Source organism: Stigmatopora argus, chromosome 20 (genome assembly GCF_051989625.1).
Source record: "Stigmatopora argus isolate UIUO_Sarg chromosome 20, RoL_Sarg_1.0, whole genome shotgun sequence".
In the NCBI taxonomy this organism is placed as follows: domain Eukaryota; kingdom Metazoa; phylum Chordata; class Actinopteri; order Syngnathiformes; family Syngnathidae; genus Stigmatopora; species Stigmatopora argus.
The window spans coordinates 7,690,834-7,708,231 of NC_135406.1; the positions used below are offsets into that span (position 1 = coordinate 7,690,834).

Sequence of the window (17,398 nt, forward strand, 5' to 3'; positions counted from 1 at the left end):
ACGTTCCCCTACTTACGAACGAGTTAGGTTCCGAGCGATTGTTCATAAGTTGAATTTGTTTGTAAGTTGATTCAGTGCTATATTTTGTATTATACTTTATGTTTAAGGCCTATATAAGTATATTTAAGGTTGATATAAGTGCATTTGTATGTTTAAGGCTTGTATAAGTAACACGCATTGGTTTGTACTGAAAAAAACATTTAATAAAATGGAGAATATGTACAGTACTGTATAGAGAGAGAGAGATTTATGTATTAGAAACTGGCCGAAAGAAGCGATCTAACGACGATTGCACAGTTTTCTTCTTTTTTTCATCATAAATGATGCGGTAGCACTGTATGGCATCATTCAATTGATTTGCAAACTTTGTACAACGTTCAATATTTGGGTCCTGCTGCTCGATCTTTCTGTTCATAAATGGTACTGACGGTCGAACATTCAAGTTGTACATATATGTGCAACGCTCACCACTCTCACGCGCATCAAGCTTCGTTATTATTGCCACTCATTTCAAATGAAATGGCTTGCCTCTTCCTTGCAACTCCCTCAATAGAAGCCTTTAGCTTTTTACCAACCATATTCAATAATGGATGCATGAGATATTTAATGATACAAATGAAAAAGGTTCTTTGCACACTGGAGATACATTCACGCACTTCCGCATTGCAACGAAGAAGGTAGATGCTGGGTGAGCTGAGCTCTCACAGCGGCAGGCGTCGGTATTAGCGGCGGAAAGAAGTACTACTCTGAAAAAGGCGCGAAATACAAAATTGGACTTACGAACATTTTTCGACTTAAATGCAATTTGCAGACATGTTCGTATGTACCGTTGTTCGTAAGTTGAATGTTCATAAGTAGGGGAGCGTCTGTACTTAACAACGGCATTAAACAGTAGCTTTCCTTTTATTGTATCCTTATCACAAACAAACTATGTATTTTTCAAATTACGCAAAGCCCGAGCGCCCCCCAGAGGCGTTCAAGAGTCATTCCTGCTACTTGCCCTCCATTTTTGGCTACATGCTTGAGTGACATAACACTTATTTGCATGCTCTAAATTGAACATTCAAAAAATAGAGATGTAGATGCACTAAACAACGAGAGCAGCGTTCAAACAATGGTTTCAAAGTTGCGGCTCGGGGGGCAAATCTGGCCCACTGCCACTCCGTGGTGCGGCCTGCGAAAGTACTTCATATTTAATGCTAAAATTCAAATGCAGCTTATAGATGAATAGAATATTAACTATCATCAGAGATCATCACTACATCACTCCGCACAGACATTGAGATATGGTCTTTCAAGGCAAGAGCACTTTACCTCATAGAACTAACAGTACCATCAGTGGAGGGGATCGAGACCACCTTCGAGCGCAAGAAGGCCGAATACTTGAATCTGGCAGCCGAGTGCCAGAAAATTGTCTGGAAATGCACCATCTACCCAGTCGAGGTTTGCTGCCGAGGCTACATAAGGCTTCTCCCACTGTTTTTAATTCCAACAATCATTCATTCAATTTCTGATATGCTACATCTTGTATAGGGGGTGCTGGAGCCTATCCCAGCTGCCTTCGTGCCAGAGGCCAGGAACACCCTGAATCGGTGGCCAGCCAATCGCAGAGCACGAGGAGAAAAACAACCATTCACGCTCACACTCATACCGAGGGGCAATTTAGAGTGTCCAATCAGACTATACAGTGGTACCTCTACATACAAACTTAATTCGTTCCGGGACTGAGCTCGTATGTCGATCTTCTCGTAACTCGAGCGAACGTTTCCCATTGAAATGAACTAAAAACAAATTAATTTGTTCCAACCCTCTGAAAAAACACCAAAAACAGGATATTGGATTGGAAAAAATGTTTTATTTCTTCTAATTCGCCATCTATTAACAAAGTAACACAACTAGTGGTTTAATAGTAATAAAATTTGTTTAATGGAACTAAAATTAGACGGATTTCGCGGAGGGTACAGAGAGGGACATAGGGGGGGACTTTCCACGGCAATGCACTCGTAAACCGAACAAACAAATTTAAATTAACTCGGATTAATATACACAGACACACTCAAACAGACGTATAATGTAACTTTTCACAAAACTGAATTCTAATTTGGTTTTACATTTTTATACCTTCTGGCCAGGTTAGCTGTTTGCCACGCCTCCACACTCACGTTCGCCATCGATGGGCTGTTTGCTGTTGTATTCCCTTCAAAATATTCCGAAAATGATGCACACAAATGTCCTCACAATAGGATAACGCACGACCACTTGCCAACGAGAAGTAGTCTTCAATTAGCGATCGCTCCGTTAACGGGAGCTAACAGGCGGGGGCACACTGAAAAAATGCAACGCTCCGCTCAGTGCTTGCAGAGACGTTACAAAGAGGTATAGTTGCAACCAGAGATATTACTCGAGGAGTTGTGGGGGAGAGAGCCAGTGCCCCCGATGTTCTTATGAGCAGCTAACGAGAAGTAATATATACTATACTGCTCTTATTAGCGATCGTTCCGGCATTCGCGCTGAGTGAAGGGAAAAAACACTGAAAAAAATGCAACGCTCCGCCCAGTGCTCGTAGATATCTGTTATACACGAAAGAGATGTGGCAAAAAAGACAGTGCGCTACAATGATAAACAGCATCTCATGTCTTGGCCAACTGGCTTTCTCGCATCTCGTTATTTGCTCCAAATTTTCCTCGTATCTCGAGCTGCTCATATGTAGAGGTGCTCGTATGTAGAGGTACCACTGTACCTATATTTCAATCTAATTAATCCCCCAAATAATAATAGACCTGCTACTGAATAAAAGATAATGCTTTTTAATGCCTCCCCTTTGGCGAAAGCCTTTTAACTAAATTAAAATCTAAAACATAAAAGAGAATGTTTACAATGAAAAGGCTCCAAAAAAGATTTGACTAATTTTAAGGAGCTACATCACCAGTGAAGAAACTTTTCTGACCAATAGTGCCATACTTAGAAAAATGCACCTATAAACAGTTTTCAACTCATAGAATACTACAGTAGTAAGTACTGCATTGTGACGAAATGAATGTATGGCGCCCTCTTACGTTTGGTTTCATTTCTGTGAACAAGAAATTCAGTCATTTTATAATTAGAAAATGGTTAATCATTTATCTTTGTGTCTTGCCAGGTTTCACAAATGATCTTGGTGCTGATGGGCAGGAGTCTGTTGACCTTGAAGGGGCAGTTGAGCTCCCCCAAATCAAAGAGGAGGAGCCAGAGTTCCCTCAACAACAAATGGGAGATGAGCAACTTCCAATAAAAAAGGTGGAAGATGATTTCACCTGGTCACTTGGTGAGTTCGTGAAGACGGAAAATGTTCAGGGCGTGGCCAGCGGAGGGGCGGAGCCTGCATACACCACAACATGGCCCCTAATTAAAAAGGAGGAGCCAAAGTTGCCTCAACAACAAATGGGAGATGAGCAACTTCCAATGAAAAAGGGGGAAGATCATTTCACCTGGTCACCAGGTGAGTCTGTGAAAAGGGATTATCTGGGCGTGGCCAGCGGAGGGGCGGAGCCTTTAAACGCCTCAGCATGGCCCCAAATTAAAGAGGAGGAGCCAGAATTCCCCCAACCGTGCAAAAGAGAAGAGCAACCTCCAATCAAAAACGAGGAATGTGTCAAATGGTCAACTGGTGAGCCTTTCAAGAGTGAAGGTGATCTGGGCGTGGCCAACAGAGGGGCGGAGCTTCTGAGCGGCAGCTCAACAGAAGGATGGCGAGCAGAAAATTTAATTGCTCCTTTATCAGATGACAACGACTTGCTTTTTGACGATGATGATGTTGAAGATGTTAAGAAAAATCCCAGTGGCGAAAAAACATTTGGGAAAAAGTCTTCTTTGAAAACACATATGAGGAGCCACACTGGGGAGAAACCCTTATCATGTTCAGCTTGTGGTAAGACATTTACACACAAGGGAAAATTTGAAATGCACAGAAGAATCCACACGGGTAACAAACCATTTTCATGCTCCATTTGTGGTAAAGCCTTTTCTCAAAAGCAAGTTTTACAAATACACACAAGAACCCACACTGGTGAAAAACCATTTTCGTGTTCAGTTTGCGGTAAAGCCTTTTCTCAAAATGAATCCTTAAAAATCCACATAAGAACCCACACTGGTGAAAAACCATTTTCGTGTTCAGTTTGTGCTAAAACATTTACACAGAAGGGAAACTTAACAATTCATGCACGAACACACACAGATGAAAAACCATTTTCGTGTTCAGTTTGTAGTAAAACATTTAAACACAAGGGACACTTAATTGGTCATGCAAGAACACACACAGGTGAAAAACCATTTTCGTGTTCAGTTTGTGGTAAAGCCTTTTCTCAAAAGCAAGTTTTACAAATACACACAAGAACCCACACTGGTGAAAAACCATTTGCCTGCTCAGTTTGTGGTCAAGCATTCAGACACAAGGAAAACTTAAGAAGGCACACAAGAACACACACTGGTGAAAAACCATTTTCGTGTTCAGTTTGTTGTAAAACATTTACAACGAAAGGAGGTTATGAAATTCACACAAGAACCCACACTGGCGAAAAGCCATTTTCGTGTTCAGTTTGTGGTCAAGCATTCACACACAAGGAAACCTTAAGAAGGCACACAAGAACCCACACTGGTGAAAAACCATTTTCGTGTTCAGTTTGTTGTAAAACATTTACAACGAAAGGAAGTTATGAAATTCACACAAGAACCCACACTGGTGAAAAACCATTTTCGTGTTCAGTTTGCGGTAAAGCCTATTATCAAAATGAACACTTAAAAATCCACATAAGAACCCACACAGATGAAAAACCATTTGCGTGCTCAGTTTGTGGTAAAAGATTTACAGTGAAGGGAAGCTTAAAAATACACACAAGAACCCACACTGGTGAAAAACTATTTTCGTGTTCAGTTTGTGGTAAAACATTTACACTCAAGGGAACATTTAAAATGCACACAAGAACCCACACAGGTGAAAAACCATTTGCATGTTCAGTTTGTGGTAAAACATTTAATTACAAGGGACACTTAAATAGTCATGCAAGAACACACACAGGTGAAAAACCATTTTCGTGTTCAGTTTGTGGTAAAGCCTTCTCTAAAAAGGAACACTTAATAATACACACAAGAACCCACACTGGTGAAAAACCATTTGCCTGCTCAGTTTGTGGTCAGACATTTACACAGAAGGAAAAATTAAAAATACACACAAGAACACATACTGGTGAAAAACCATTCTCGTGTTCAGTTTGTTGTAAAACATTTACAACGAAAGAAGGTGTTGAAATTCACACAAGAACCCACACTGGTGAAAAGCCATTTTCGTGTTCAGTTTGTGGTCAAGCATTCACACACAAGGAAACCTTAAGAAGGCACACAAGAACCCACACTGGTGAAAAACCATTTTTGTGTTCAGTTTGTTGTAAAACATTTACAACGAAAGGAAGTTATGAAATTCACACAAGAACCCACACTGGTGAAAAAACATTTTCGTGCTGAGTTTGTGGTAAAATATATACTGAGAAGGGAAATTTAAAAAGACACACAAGAACCCACACTGGCAAAAAAACATGTTCCTCCTCAGTTTGTGGTCGAACATTTTCCCAAAGGAGAAGCTTAAAAGAACACTTATTAACCCACACCGGAGAACAATGTCTTCCTGCTCAGTCTGTGGCCACAGATTCGCTACAACCGCCCAATTAAAAAGCTACACAATTGAAAAACCTGAAAAGAAGACTTAACAACCCGCACTGGAGAAAAGCCCTTTTTTTGCTCAATTTGTGGCAGGAATATCTTAACACAATTACCCACATCGGTCAGAAACCCTTTTCCTGCTCAGCTTCTTGCCAGAGATTTAGTCGTAAGGATAGACTTAAAAGACGCAAATCTGTTGTGATAATACGTGAGTGGCCAATCACGGCTTTGCTTGCTTTTTCAATTTCTGTATGAAAGATCATTGTAATCGAAATATAATTGTATTTTGCATTCTGAAAATCTTGTTTAAACTTTTTAATGTGTAGTATCGATCCACACGATTCAAATACAGTAATACCTTAAGATACGAGCTTACTGCGGGATTGAGCCAGTATATCAATTTACTCATATCTCAAATCAATTCGTCCCATAGAAATGAACAAAATACAAATTAATCCGTTTCCATCCTAAAAAAAACACCCAAATTTGTTCTAATTTACTACCGACTCACAATTGGGAACCATCTGGTATGCTCATATCTCAAATGTGTCTTGTATGTTGGAACACTTGTATGTCAAGGTATTAATGTAGAAGAAAATTGAGTGTCGAAGATTTTATTAACTTCACAATTCTACCCGAAATAGTAGAGCCTAAATTAGGAAATTACAAAGTAAATAATCAATAATGTGATGTAAATATGTAAAAATGTCTTCACAGTTAAAGACATGCCTAAGAAATTTGAAAAATAGCAGTTTTTGTCAATTGAATTTGCTAGCAAATCCAATAAGAATATTGAGTGGTATTCAAACATGACACATTTTAATGAAAATAATTGATATATTGAATCTAGGATCTAAGAAACATTAGTAGAAATATGGTGTGAAAGACTGAATCTGCTCAAAATAAATAAGTATTACAATGTCCTTATACTTTTGTCATATTATAAGATAAATCATGTTTTTAAACCTATTTAACGTGTCATCTTTTTGGTAGTTCCAATAAAGTTCTCTTTTTGGTGAAAAATACTTTTTGGGTCTTTTTGTTGACAAAATCAGCAAGGGTTTTAATTAAAGCAAAAGCAAATTGAAAACACATAAACCCAGAATCCAAAATTACAACAACAAAAGAACCAAAAGAGGTAGAACACAAGAATAAATACACAGACATGGAAAAACAGTTGGGTGACACACAGGTGAAAGCAATGGACAATCAACGAGAAGTTTCAAGCCATCAATTTTTTTTGTTTTATTAATGGTTATATATAACTAAAAAGATTGAGTAAATTCCAATAACAAACAAGAGACATTTGACTTCTTATACCAATTGCTAAGTCTTTTTGTAAATATATATATATATATATACATATATATACATATATACATATATACATATATACATATATACATATATACATATATACATATATACATATATACATATATACATATATACATATATACATATATACATATATACATATATACATATATACATATATACATATATACATATATACATATATACATATATACATATGCACGCACGCACACACACAATGATCGGTTCATTATTAATACACTTTAATTAAGGACATGGTGTCCCCAGGATAACACCAAATATTAATTTACGTCAAAGTCTGAGAAATCCAAATAGAAACTTCAAGTTTCTTCTTCCTTTGCATTTGAGAAAATAACGCAACAGATTGAATTTGAAATAAATGACTTTATTGTTATTAAGTACAGGTGAGTTGCCTTACTGCTGGAAGCTGCGGGGCATTGTGGGATAAGTCCAAGAAGTCAATTGCTACATTCTGAATGGACCAATGTGTGTCACATGACCTACAAGACGCAATATTTTTTGAAGCATTTGTTGCATTTTTAGGTACAAAAGCAACGTTGTTTCCCCGGTTTTACCCAAAATGTGTGGAGTTGTAGTTTCTGATTTAGGTGTGCTGATTTTCTTTCATTTTATATTAGTGTTACTTTTACTCTAGGTCGTATTGGCTGGAATAAGGTTGTCCTTATTCGTGATAAGTTATATGCTTAAATATGAAAACACACATCTGGAAGCAGTGCAACCAGGGGAAAAGCAATGAAAGGAAGCTGACAGACAATTTGGAATTATTTAATAAGTATTCATAGACAAAACATAATTAACATCAGTCTGTGATTCAGATATTTTTTAGGCCAGCAGAGAAGGTCTTGAAGGCCCTGACGGTCCACCACTGCGTAAACTTCACATGCCTTGTGATAAGAACAATACATTTGGAACACACAAAGTTTATTGGAGACTGCCTGATGGTGTGTTGGTTCACTCACCTCACTTCAATGTGGGGAGTTGTGGGCTTAATTCCTGATGGTAATATGTTTGTGAGTGCAAATGATTGTCTGTCTCTCTGTGTGCCCTAAGCCAGTCTGGTAACCAGTCTAGGGTGGAGTCTGCCTTTTGTCTAAAGTCCGCAAGTACATGCTCCAACAACCCATTACGAAGATGCGCGGGACCCATGATGACTGAATGAATTCATTGGAAGTGTCGTCTTCCCATGACACTGATGCTCGGCTCAACGCAATCAAAAGATTTCTTGCCAGAGGCGGACACGTAACAGAGATGTATTCTGATAAAGGAACCAATTTCCAATCAGCTGACAAGGAAATACATCAATGAATTGAATACAAACAGGACTGAAAAATACTTGCAACAAAAAGGAACAACTCGAGCTCTTATAGTACAATTAGACCAATAGTCAATCTGCAGTTGAGGTTTTGAGCAGACTCTGCCAGCTGAAGTAGCTCAGATGGGAGACTGTTAGACTGAATATCTAAAGGTCCCTGGATCAACCCCAGACTGCAGCAGTCCATTTTGCTTTTATCTTAAACTCATTTTAAAACTGAAAAATCTAATTAGAATTGAATTAATTTAGGTTACTCAATTTAAATAAGACACGAATCTTGTTTAAAAATACAGGAAATTGCTGAAACGTGATTCAAATCAGCCCTTTATTTATTTTTATTATGTCATTAAGAAAGAAAAAAGATACTCCCCGTGGTAGCAATACCAATAATTTCAACAAGAAGACAGTCTCCCTACGTCTCTAATGACTTAACAGAACAAAATGGCATTTACATGGGGAGACTTCACCCTGACGGACACTTTTGGTATTGCAACAATCGCGGAGCGTTTTTTCTTTCTCAATCACATATACAAACTTTTAAACAATTTAAAGGGCTCACTTGAATTACGTATGTATTGCATTTAAACAAGATTAATGATTTATTTAAATGGAGTAACCAAAATGAACTCAATTTAATTTGATAATTCCGTTTTAAGTAAGTGTTAGAATAATGATTCAAACCTTTTAAATCATTATTAGTAATATTTAATTAAAAAAGGAAAAACATCTTTCAACAAACTCTGCTTACAACTTCGAAGGAGATGCAATGTGACGCCGTCTTAGTCCACAGTGCATTCTGACGAGCGGAATACTCTTCGGTCCATTTAGCGGCACATAACCAAGACATTCAGAGGTAATCTGATTTAAACAATTGCATACGCAAAAACAACTGTCTCTGCTGTTTTGAACAATTGTATAAGCTCAACCGAATAACATCATGAAGGTTATAAAAACACTGTCCAGCACTCAGTCCTCGGAGCAAGAACTCAGTGTATTGTTTTATGTCTTTGCGTACTTGTATCTCTCGCTGATCCCAGCTGTCCTGGAGAGCGACCTTGGCGTAAGCGTTTGTCTTCGTTGAAAGCGATCAACACATATATATATATATTGTTTAATATAGTTACACATTTAGGATGAGCAAATATATTGATTAATATAGTAAGCATGTATATTATAAGGCTTTATATTCATTGCAAACACATTTATAATAATGATTATTCCATCATTCCCCCCTATATTATAAATTTGCACATGATCCCCTTAATAAAACTTCCTTTCAGCTTTATTCCATTAATTCCAAATGAACATATAGTAACATCCCAGAATGAACCCAACATTCCCCCTTTTTTATTATATGTTCGTTATTTATTTTATGGCAAATCCAAGAAGAGAGGGATATCTCCGTTGGCTGTTTTAATTTTACCCGCTTAGGCCCTACTCGTTCGGCAGGTCTGAAAGCAGAAAACAAAATCATTTTCGTCCAATCCATCCTCGTAATTACCATGCTCCTGGAATTCACTGTTAGTGTCAGCACGTTTCAGTAGGGGATATAATTCATGCAATCTGGAATTTGTAGGGGCAATCGCAGTGGTTATAAGTCGGCTCATCAAAGATCTTAAGCAGGGAATAATACAACACCCACATAATGTCAAAATCGTAGCAAAAAGGGCTACCACAAATTAGGCCAAATCATTATTAGTGAGGCCACAAATCTGTCAGCGGACATTATTCTACTCCAGGATGCTTTTTCATCTTGCGGTTAAGGGTCTGCAGGCCATCGTTGGCCCTGGTGTGGGACCCAGTGGGGGGCGTGTTGTTGAGTGCAACATTTTCAAACGTTGCATACGCCTCCTGCTCCTTCAAGAAGCATTTCAACCGCTGCACGATCCTGGAACGCCGTCAGACTAGTGGCTGCCAGTTGTTCCTTTATCGCCACAAATCCCTGTTCAGTATAATTTCCAAGTTTTTAGACATTGTAATGCAGGTAATTTATCCAATCAACATTTTTGTTTGGAGTAATTAAAAGAAAAATATACTCCCAACCTGCTGCGATCTGATTAGCCAACTTATACTCATCTGGTACGCCTCGTGGATGCCAATCGCATCAATGTATGTCGGATCACCCTCTCCATGCGACGCCGTCGCGAGGGGCCCGCCATCATACCGGATTTCTGTGCAGCCAATTGTATCTCCTCTACTGTAGATGGAAAAACAGACACTGGTAATAGCAGTGAGACCAAGGCACAAAGTCCTGCTGTCATTTTGGCAGGAGTCGTATAATTTGTTTTGACCCCACCACCACCATAGGTCAGAACGTGGAATCAGGGGTGTAGTCTGTTTTAGGACGTGGGCACACCACGTCACATTTATCGCTCCCAGTGCCGGTCCATGCCCTGTGAGGACTAAGCAGGTAAAATGATTAAATGCGACATGTGTTGAAAAGTTAGGCTTGTCCTTTGCTGCCGTTGTAACTGGGTAGACATTATTCCATTTCATACATTTTGGGCTTACATCTTTTGTCAATATCAATTCTTTGAAAAACGATACAGTATGTACAGATATTACAGTCTGGCAAAATTCGATTCAATCCAAGATCAATATATATGAGTACAGTTCAATGAGCCTTTATGCCACAATAATTGGTATAAATTATTGTAATAAATATTGGTATAATTCTAATTATAAATTATTTCCTCTTTTGTGTAACACTTCTAAACAGAACTTGTAGTATGAGACCTTTATATAACACTAAAAATGTTGCATTATCTCCTTTACACAATCAGGGGTAATTTGCGCGGGTACTACTCTTAAGAGAGGTCGGCCCCCCATACATGTTATACAGGTTTGATTTATAATAGCTGCATTTTCCATCAACAATAACCAATTATTTCTTACCGCCTCCCGTTTGGGAACTCCCCGTTGCAGAAATGAATTCTCTGGTCATCTCAGATTTTAATTTTACTATGGCGGATCCGGGTGTTTCCATCTCCGACGACCTTCTTACCCACGGACTTAGGAAAAACGTCAGACAAAGATTCACAAGTTAATTTGTCAGTCTGAATTATGATTTGTAATGCCCCACCGTATGGGTTAATTTTATCGAAGGCCTGATGTTTTTTTGCACACGTGTGTCATCCAAGCTTGCCAATCTAGACCAGTTTCTGCAACAAGGTTTCCCCAATCTGTTTTAGGACTGTTATGTACCACACATATTCTATAAAATCCATGTGTATCCTTTGAAATGGATATGTAGCTTTTGTAGCTTGACATAAGGGGGAATCGCCCGTGTTTTTGCCATATATCTGCATATAGATTGAATATATAACCTCCCCCTTTTTTGAGGCATGAAATTTACCATGACTCAAAATGGCAGCCCTCCCAGATAAGTCTTTTGTTTTTGTTTAGTCCCCCAGGTTCCCAAAATTTCCCATTGCAGAAATCAAAAAATTTCATTTGGCGAAATTCTTTTCTTTTTGTTTCTGTCCTACTCTGCCACCGCCGTCCTTGAAAGGCTTATCAGCGATTTCAGAAATATTCCACCTTGATATTAGAATATTGATATATCTTGGTGGCTAGCCAATTGAAACACAAAAGACAGACACTCATCCACGCTGGCACTCATAATCAAGAAAATTAGAGTGCTCCCCCAATCATCAAGATTGATGCCTGAAGAAACTAGATAATTAATGTATTAGATTCACATGCCACATATCTAAAAATAGAAATTTGTTCAATTGCCACCGCCCCTTACCCCATTCAGTCAGCATGTAGATTGCCATGCGAGTGGCTGTGATTAACTATCTATTCGCCAATAATGCAATAACTGAAAAGTTGCACACATTGAAACACACACACACCCCCTTTCAATGTTATCGAATTTTGCCCATTCTAGTCAACCCATCTACTTAAAGCATTTCTCCAAGGTTGATATTTTATAATTTGGAGATGTTATTTTTAAAACATAGACATTATTTCACTTGTTTCACACCATGGAAGGCCCTACCAGACTTTGTTGTAGATAGTCCCCTTTATCTAAGCTTGTTATTGCCCATCGTTATCACCGTAACATTCAGTTGTATTAACCCCATAATTGCAATGCAGTAAGTTTTGGCTAAATTCTTAATGTGTATGCCTCTAAAGCAATAGACAGTAATAACGTCCCAATAGTCATCAATATGACCTATAGTAAAGCATACGCCCCCTTCAGGTCAAACAAGGAAAGTCTTTTGTGCACCTAAAGACGCTCCATGTTTCTTCTAGGGAAACTATGCCTATCCTTAACCAATTATCTTATCTACCCCAGCCAGGTTCAATTTACCTAACAATTTGGACGAATGCCATGAAATTTCTCATTTCCGCATTGTTAATTTCATGTCTGATTTCTTTAACAACCAAATAACCCTTAATACCTAAGACATAAATTGCAAATCACCCCATACTATGTTTACTTAAGATAAGAGCCATTTCTTATAGCTCCCTGTTACCACAAGAAAAATCTACAATAATTAAATTAGTGAAATCCACCTTTTACTAGGCATTTCCTAATTACAATTTTCAATGCTTAATAAAGGACCCACAAATTGTAACCAATATGCCATAATATTGTAAAAAAATCCATTCATTTTTCTTTAACCAGCCAACCATTCAAAAACAGTAATAATATCGTTTTATCCTCCAAAACTAGCTCTCTTCAATTAAGAGCCCTTTGAACTTCACAAAAAAGAAAATAAAATAATAATAATAGTATTATTCCCAATTCCAAAGCCAAACAGATCTTCTATCACCTTGAAAGACATTTCTGATTAAATCCCAAAAATAAATGCGAAGATAATCGCGGAACTCTGCATCCCTTGCAGACCATGTTTTGTTCTTATTCTGAAATGTTTAAACGGAAGCGCGCCCTTACCCGCTGACTGTGACCTTCACGCTCGCTGCAGAAGCAGCTTATCACTGTTGACATTCCTAAGTGCTCTCTTTTTATTTCTGCCCAATGCTTCCCCTCTTGTGCCTCCTGTGAGCAATTATTTTTTTAGAGAAGACTAAATTAATAAACTAAATTAATTACTCTCCCGATATCCAACTATATCATCATAGTTTGCCAAGACCCCATAATCTTTATATGCTGCAAGCACAACTATATCATAGCAAAACCCATTTCTGCCCTCAAGTTTGCTTCAGCACCCCCAAGGCCAATTATTGTAATATTCAGCCGCATCAAAACAGAGCGCTCCCCCCGCAATCAAAGCATTATTCGGCAAGTTTAGAGTCTGACCAAAACGCAGTTTTGGCAACCCCGCTAAACATTTAATTTGCTGTTTTGTATTTCTGTTAACCAAAATATTCCCGCTAGCAGACGGGGACGACACCAGGATAAGCCACAATAAGCCATTTCATTCTTTGAAATAACCATTTTAATTGCCATTTTACAACTTTCAGCATCACACAAAAAAAATCCAATTGAATTCAATCCCAAAGAATGTGATATCTGGTTTAAAATTTGCTCAACATCCTCATGTTCAAAATCCTCATTCAAATCATTTTGAGCAGGCCTGCCTTGTTTTTAGAGCCTTTTTGTCCAGGCAATCACGCGATATATGTAATATATATAAGTATAATTTGAATGAGCATGCAACACATTTGAATGAGCATGCAACACATTTTTTAGCTGCTCCTGATAAATGCTGCCCACCGCGTGGTCTTCAGCGAGGCCGCTGTTGGCCTTAAAACAAGCCGTCATCCTGATTTGACATTCTGCAAAAGGCTCACCATCCCTCTGCTTAGCTCTGCTGATCACGGTATAATTAACTTTTGTTTTAAACTTCCCCGTAACCCGATCAATCAGTTCATGCACTCTCAAATTCAAATTACGCCCGTCATGACACAACGGGCCACCATCAGCTTTTGGATTCGAACATCCAAATTTAGTAGGAGCCTGCAAAAGGCTCACATTAGTATCAGCAACTTCGATCATGGGATATCGTTCAATAACACATCACTCATTGGCGGCGCCCCGGCCTGGGGAGATAGTGTTTTCTCCCCATGTCCCACACGGGCCCTCCCGACCTGGTCATATTTGTCGGAGGGGGCCCTCCTTTTTAACAACAACAACAACACACTTCTTCCCCACCGGGCTAGCCGTCCTCTTTTCTGTGGAATAACACAGCCTCTGTGTCTCCAGTCCCACCGTTATCAACTGATTTAACCCATGTATCATAAACCAATAATAGGTATCATTATATCCCTCCTGCTCCATTTTGTTAAGATTTCCCCCATGTTTAGCACGTATTTTATCCTGCAGTATCAATATCTTATGCATATTAAGCTGGCCAGCAAATCCATATTTATTTATCCATAAGTTTAGGTGTTTAACCCTTGTAGCGCTTTGATTTTCAACAATCCAATCTTTACACGGCAGACGCATCTTTGGATCGTCAATAGCCGCTTTACTGTTTCCACTACCCATTTTTGGAGTGGATCCGTGTGCCCCCGTAGTACCTTTTTTCTTTAACAACTACGCACACACAACCAATGTCGACCACCACATTTTTATAGACCCCACCGTGTCTACCTGCTAGTGACTAGTATCCGCAGGGTTTTAAAATCGCCATCCCCAGGATGCGAGCCTTACTTCTCAAAATAAGGCCTTCGCGTGTGATGCCCTTCGCGCACTCGGAACCCGTCAACAATATGCAGCCATCACACGCGGACTCGGCAGAAATGTCGAAAGATGCTTACCAAGAGGATAGTCGTCAACCGATTAGAAAACAGGCGCTGCTGAGAAATAGTCCAGCCTGGAAAAGGGATTCTCGCCGTGCACGGTCACTCCAGATATTAAACCGCAGCGTCTGGATTCCCTATCGGTTTGTTGACCCCGGCTACTCGAAGGACCAAATGTTGGAATAATGATTCAAACCTTTTAAATCATTATTAGTAATATTTAATTAAAAAAGGAAAAACATCTTTCAACAAACTCTGCTTACAACTTGCAAGGAAAATGCGCTGTGACGTCGTCTTAGCCCCCAGTGCATTCTGAATTGCAGTAACTGAATCATTGTATTTAATCGCGACACTCGAAAAACATGGTTATGTAATCAGTACAATAACACCCTCGCTGGTTAGAAAAACAACAGTGTGAGGAATGCTTTCAAGGTAAACAAAGCAAAGCCGTATTTTCAAACAATAATGCGATTATCGCCATCTTCTGCTGGAGTCCCGTCAAAACAGTCCCGTTGTGTTCTGCCGAAAAGCGTGTGTGAAAACAATGTGTCCTCGAGCTGTGGGGCCTTGAGGAGACGATGTGGAGGTAAAGTGACCATGGTTCCATGAATTGGTTTATAGCCTTATTACTTATTAAAAATGCTTACAACACATATAGAATATTCCATAATAATTCTAACAACTATAAATATATGGACAAATACTAAAATTGTTATCGCGATAAAATAAAATAAAATAAATCAGTCGATAGGACAACTACGCCAAGCAGCCCCAGACTCTACTATTTCCCGTAGATAAAGTTCTGCGTAGTGACTGCTGGGATATAGAGTTCTTAATACACCCAGTTCTTCAATACACTCAGTATGACGGCGAGCACACTAATTTGGTGCTCGCCGTCATTTCGGCTGTATTTACAAAAGAAATCCTGCCGCTAGATGTTGGCTTCAACGGAATATATAATATATTATATAATAACTCAGAGCTTGCCGTCATTCCCGGAGGCTTAAGAACGACAACCGCTCGACCCGGCGTTTTGGAAGACTCATTTGGGCAATTGTTGAATTCGGACACAGAAAATGAGGACTTTGATGGATTTGTGGGTGATGATGACATAAGTAAGTTGTAAAATGTCTAAATAAAGTACAACCAAACTCAGTTTTGCTTCCGTTACCTTTTTAAAAACGTGTTTTTAGCCTGTGGGTGTAGCGTGCAAGAACTATATTTCCCAGCAGTCACTGCACACCGGAACCCGGAAATAGGCTACTTCCGGTAGCCAGCGCTATTGCGTTTCGATGTTCATCCATATATAATATATATGCGTCTAAAAAACGGTGCATGCTTTGTGTTTAAAATACAGAAATAGCACCCATTACTGACACTGCGGCTAAAAATACGATGCGCCGAATAGTCGTGAAAATACGGTACCCACGTCTGTCAGAAACCCTTTTCCTGCTCAGCTTCTTGCCAGAGATTTAGTTGTAAGGATAGACTTAAAAGATGCAAATGTGTTGTGATAAGCAGTGGCCAATCACAGCTTTGCTTGCTTTTTCAATTTCTGTATGAAAGATCATTCTTAGTGAAGTATAATTGTTTTTGCATTCTGAAAATCTTGTTTACACTTTTTAATGTGTAATATCGATCCACACGATTCAAATACAGTAATACCTTAAGATACGAGCTTACTGCGGGGTCGAGCTAGTATGTCAATTTACTCGTATCTCAAGTCAATTCTTCCCATAGAAATGAACAAAATACAAATTAATCCGTTTCCATCCTAAAAAAAAAACACCAAAATTTGTTTAAATTTACTACCGACTCACAATTGGGAACCATCTGGTATGCTCTCATCTCAAATTTGTCTCGTATGTTGGAACACTTGTATGTCAAGGTATTACTGTATAAGAAAATTGAGTGTCGTTGAAGATTTTATTTAATTTACTATCTAAATAATATGGAAAATGTCGTCACAGTTAAAGACATGCCTAAGAATTTTGAAAAATTGCTGATTTGCTAGCAAATCCAATAAGAATATTGAGTGTTATTCAAACATGATACATTTGAATGAAAATGATTGATATATTGAATCTTGGCTCTAAGAAACATGATTAGAAATATGGTGTGAAAGATAATGAATTTGCTCAAAATAAATAAATAAGTTGTACAATGTCCTTATACTTTTGTCTTATTATAAGATGAATCACGATTTTAAACTGATTTAACGTGTCATTTTTTTGGTAGTTCCAATAAAACTCTTTTGGGGGAAAATACTTTTTGGGTCTTTTTGTTGAAAAAAAATCAGCCTTCCAAATTCAAAAGTGA

General features: G+C 38.5%; 1 protein-coding gene across 10 annotated transcripts in view; it reads left to right on the plus strand.

Moving 5' to 3' along the window:
- Positions 1-17,398, plus strand: part of LOC144065970 (uncharacterized) — a 102,114-nt gene that overhangs the window by 48,606 nt on the left and 36,110 nt on the right. For 6 of the 10 annotated variants that reach the window (XM_077589214.1, XM_077589213.1, XM_077589218.1 and 3 more), the window contains exon 2: positions 3,140-3,907. The exons of 1 other annotated variant lie outside the window; for it this stretch is intronic. In XM_077589214.1, coding sequence (XP_077445340.1) covers positions 3,247-3,907 — 661 coding nt within the window. In that variant the 5' untranslated portion in view covers positions 3,140-3,246. Of the gene's footprint in view, positions 1-3,139; positions 3,908-8,100; positions 17,347-17,398 lie in introns of those variants that run through there. 3 more of the 10 variants (XR_013297367.1, XM_077589220.1, XM_077589223.1) reach the window with 3 other exon arrangements.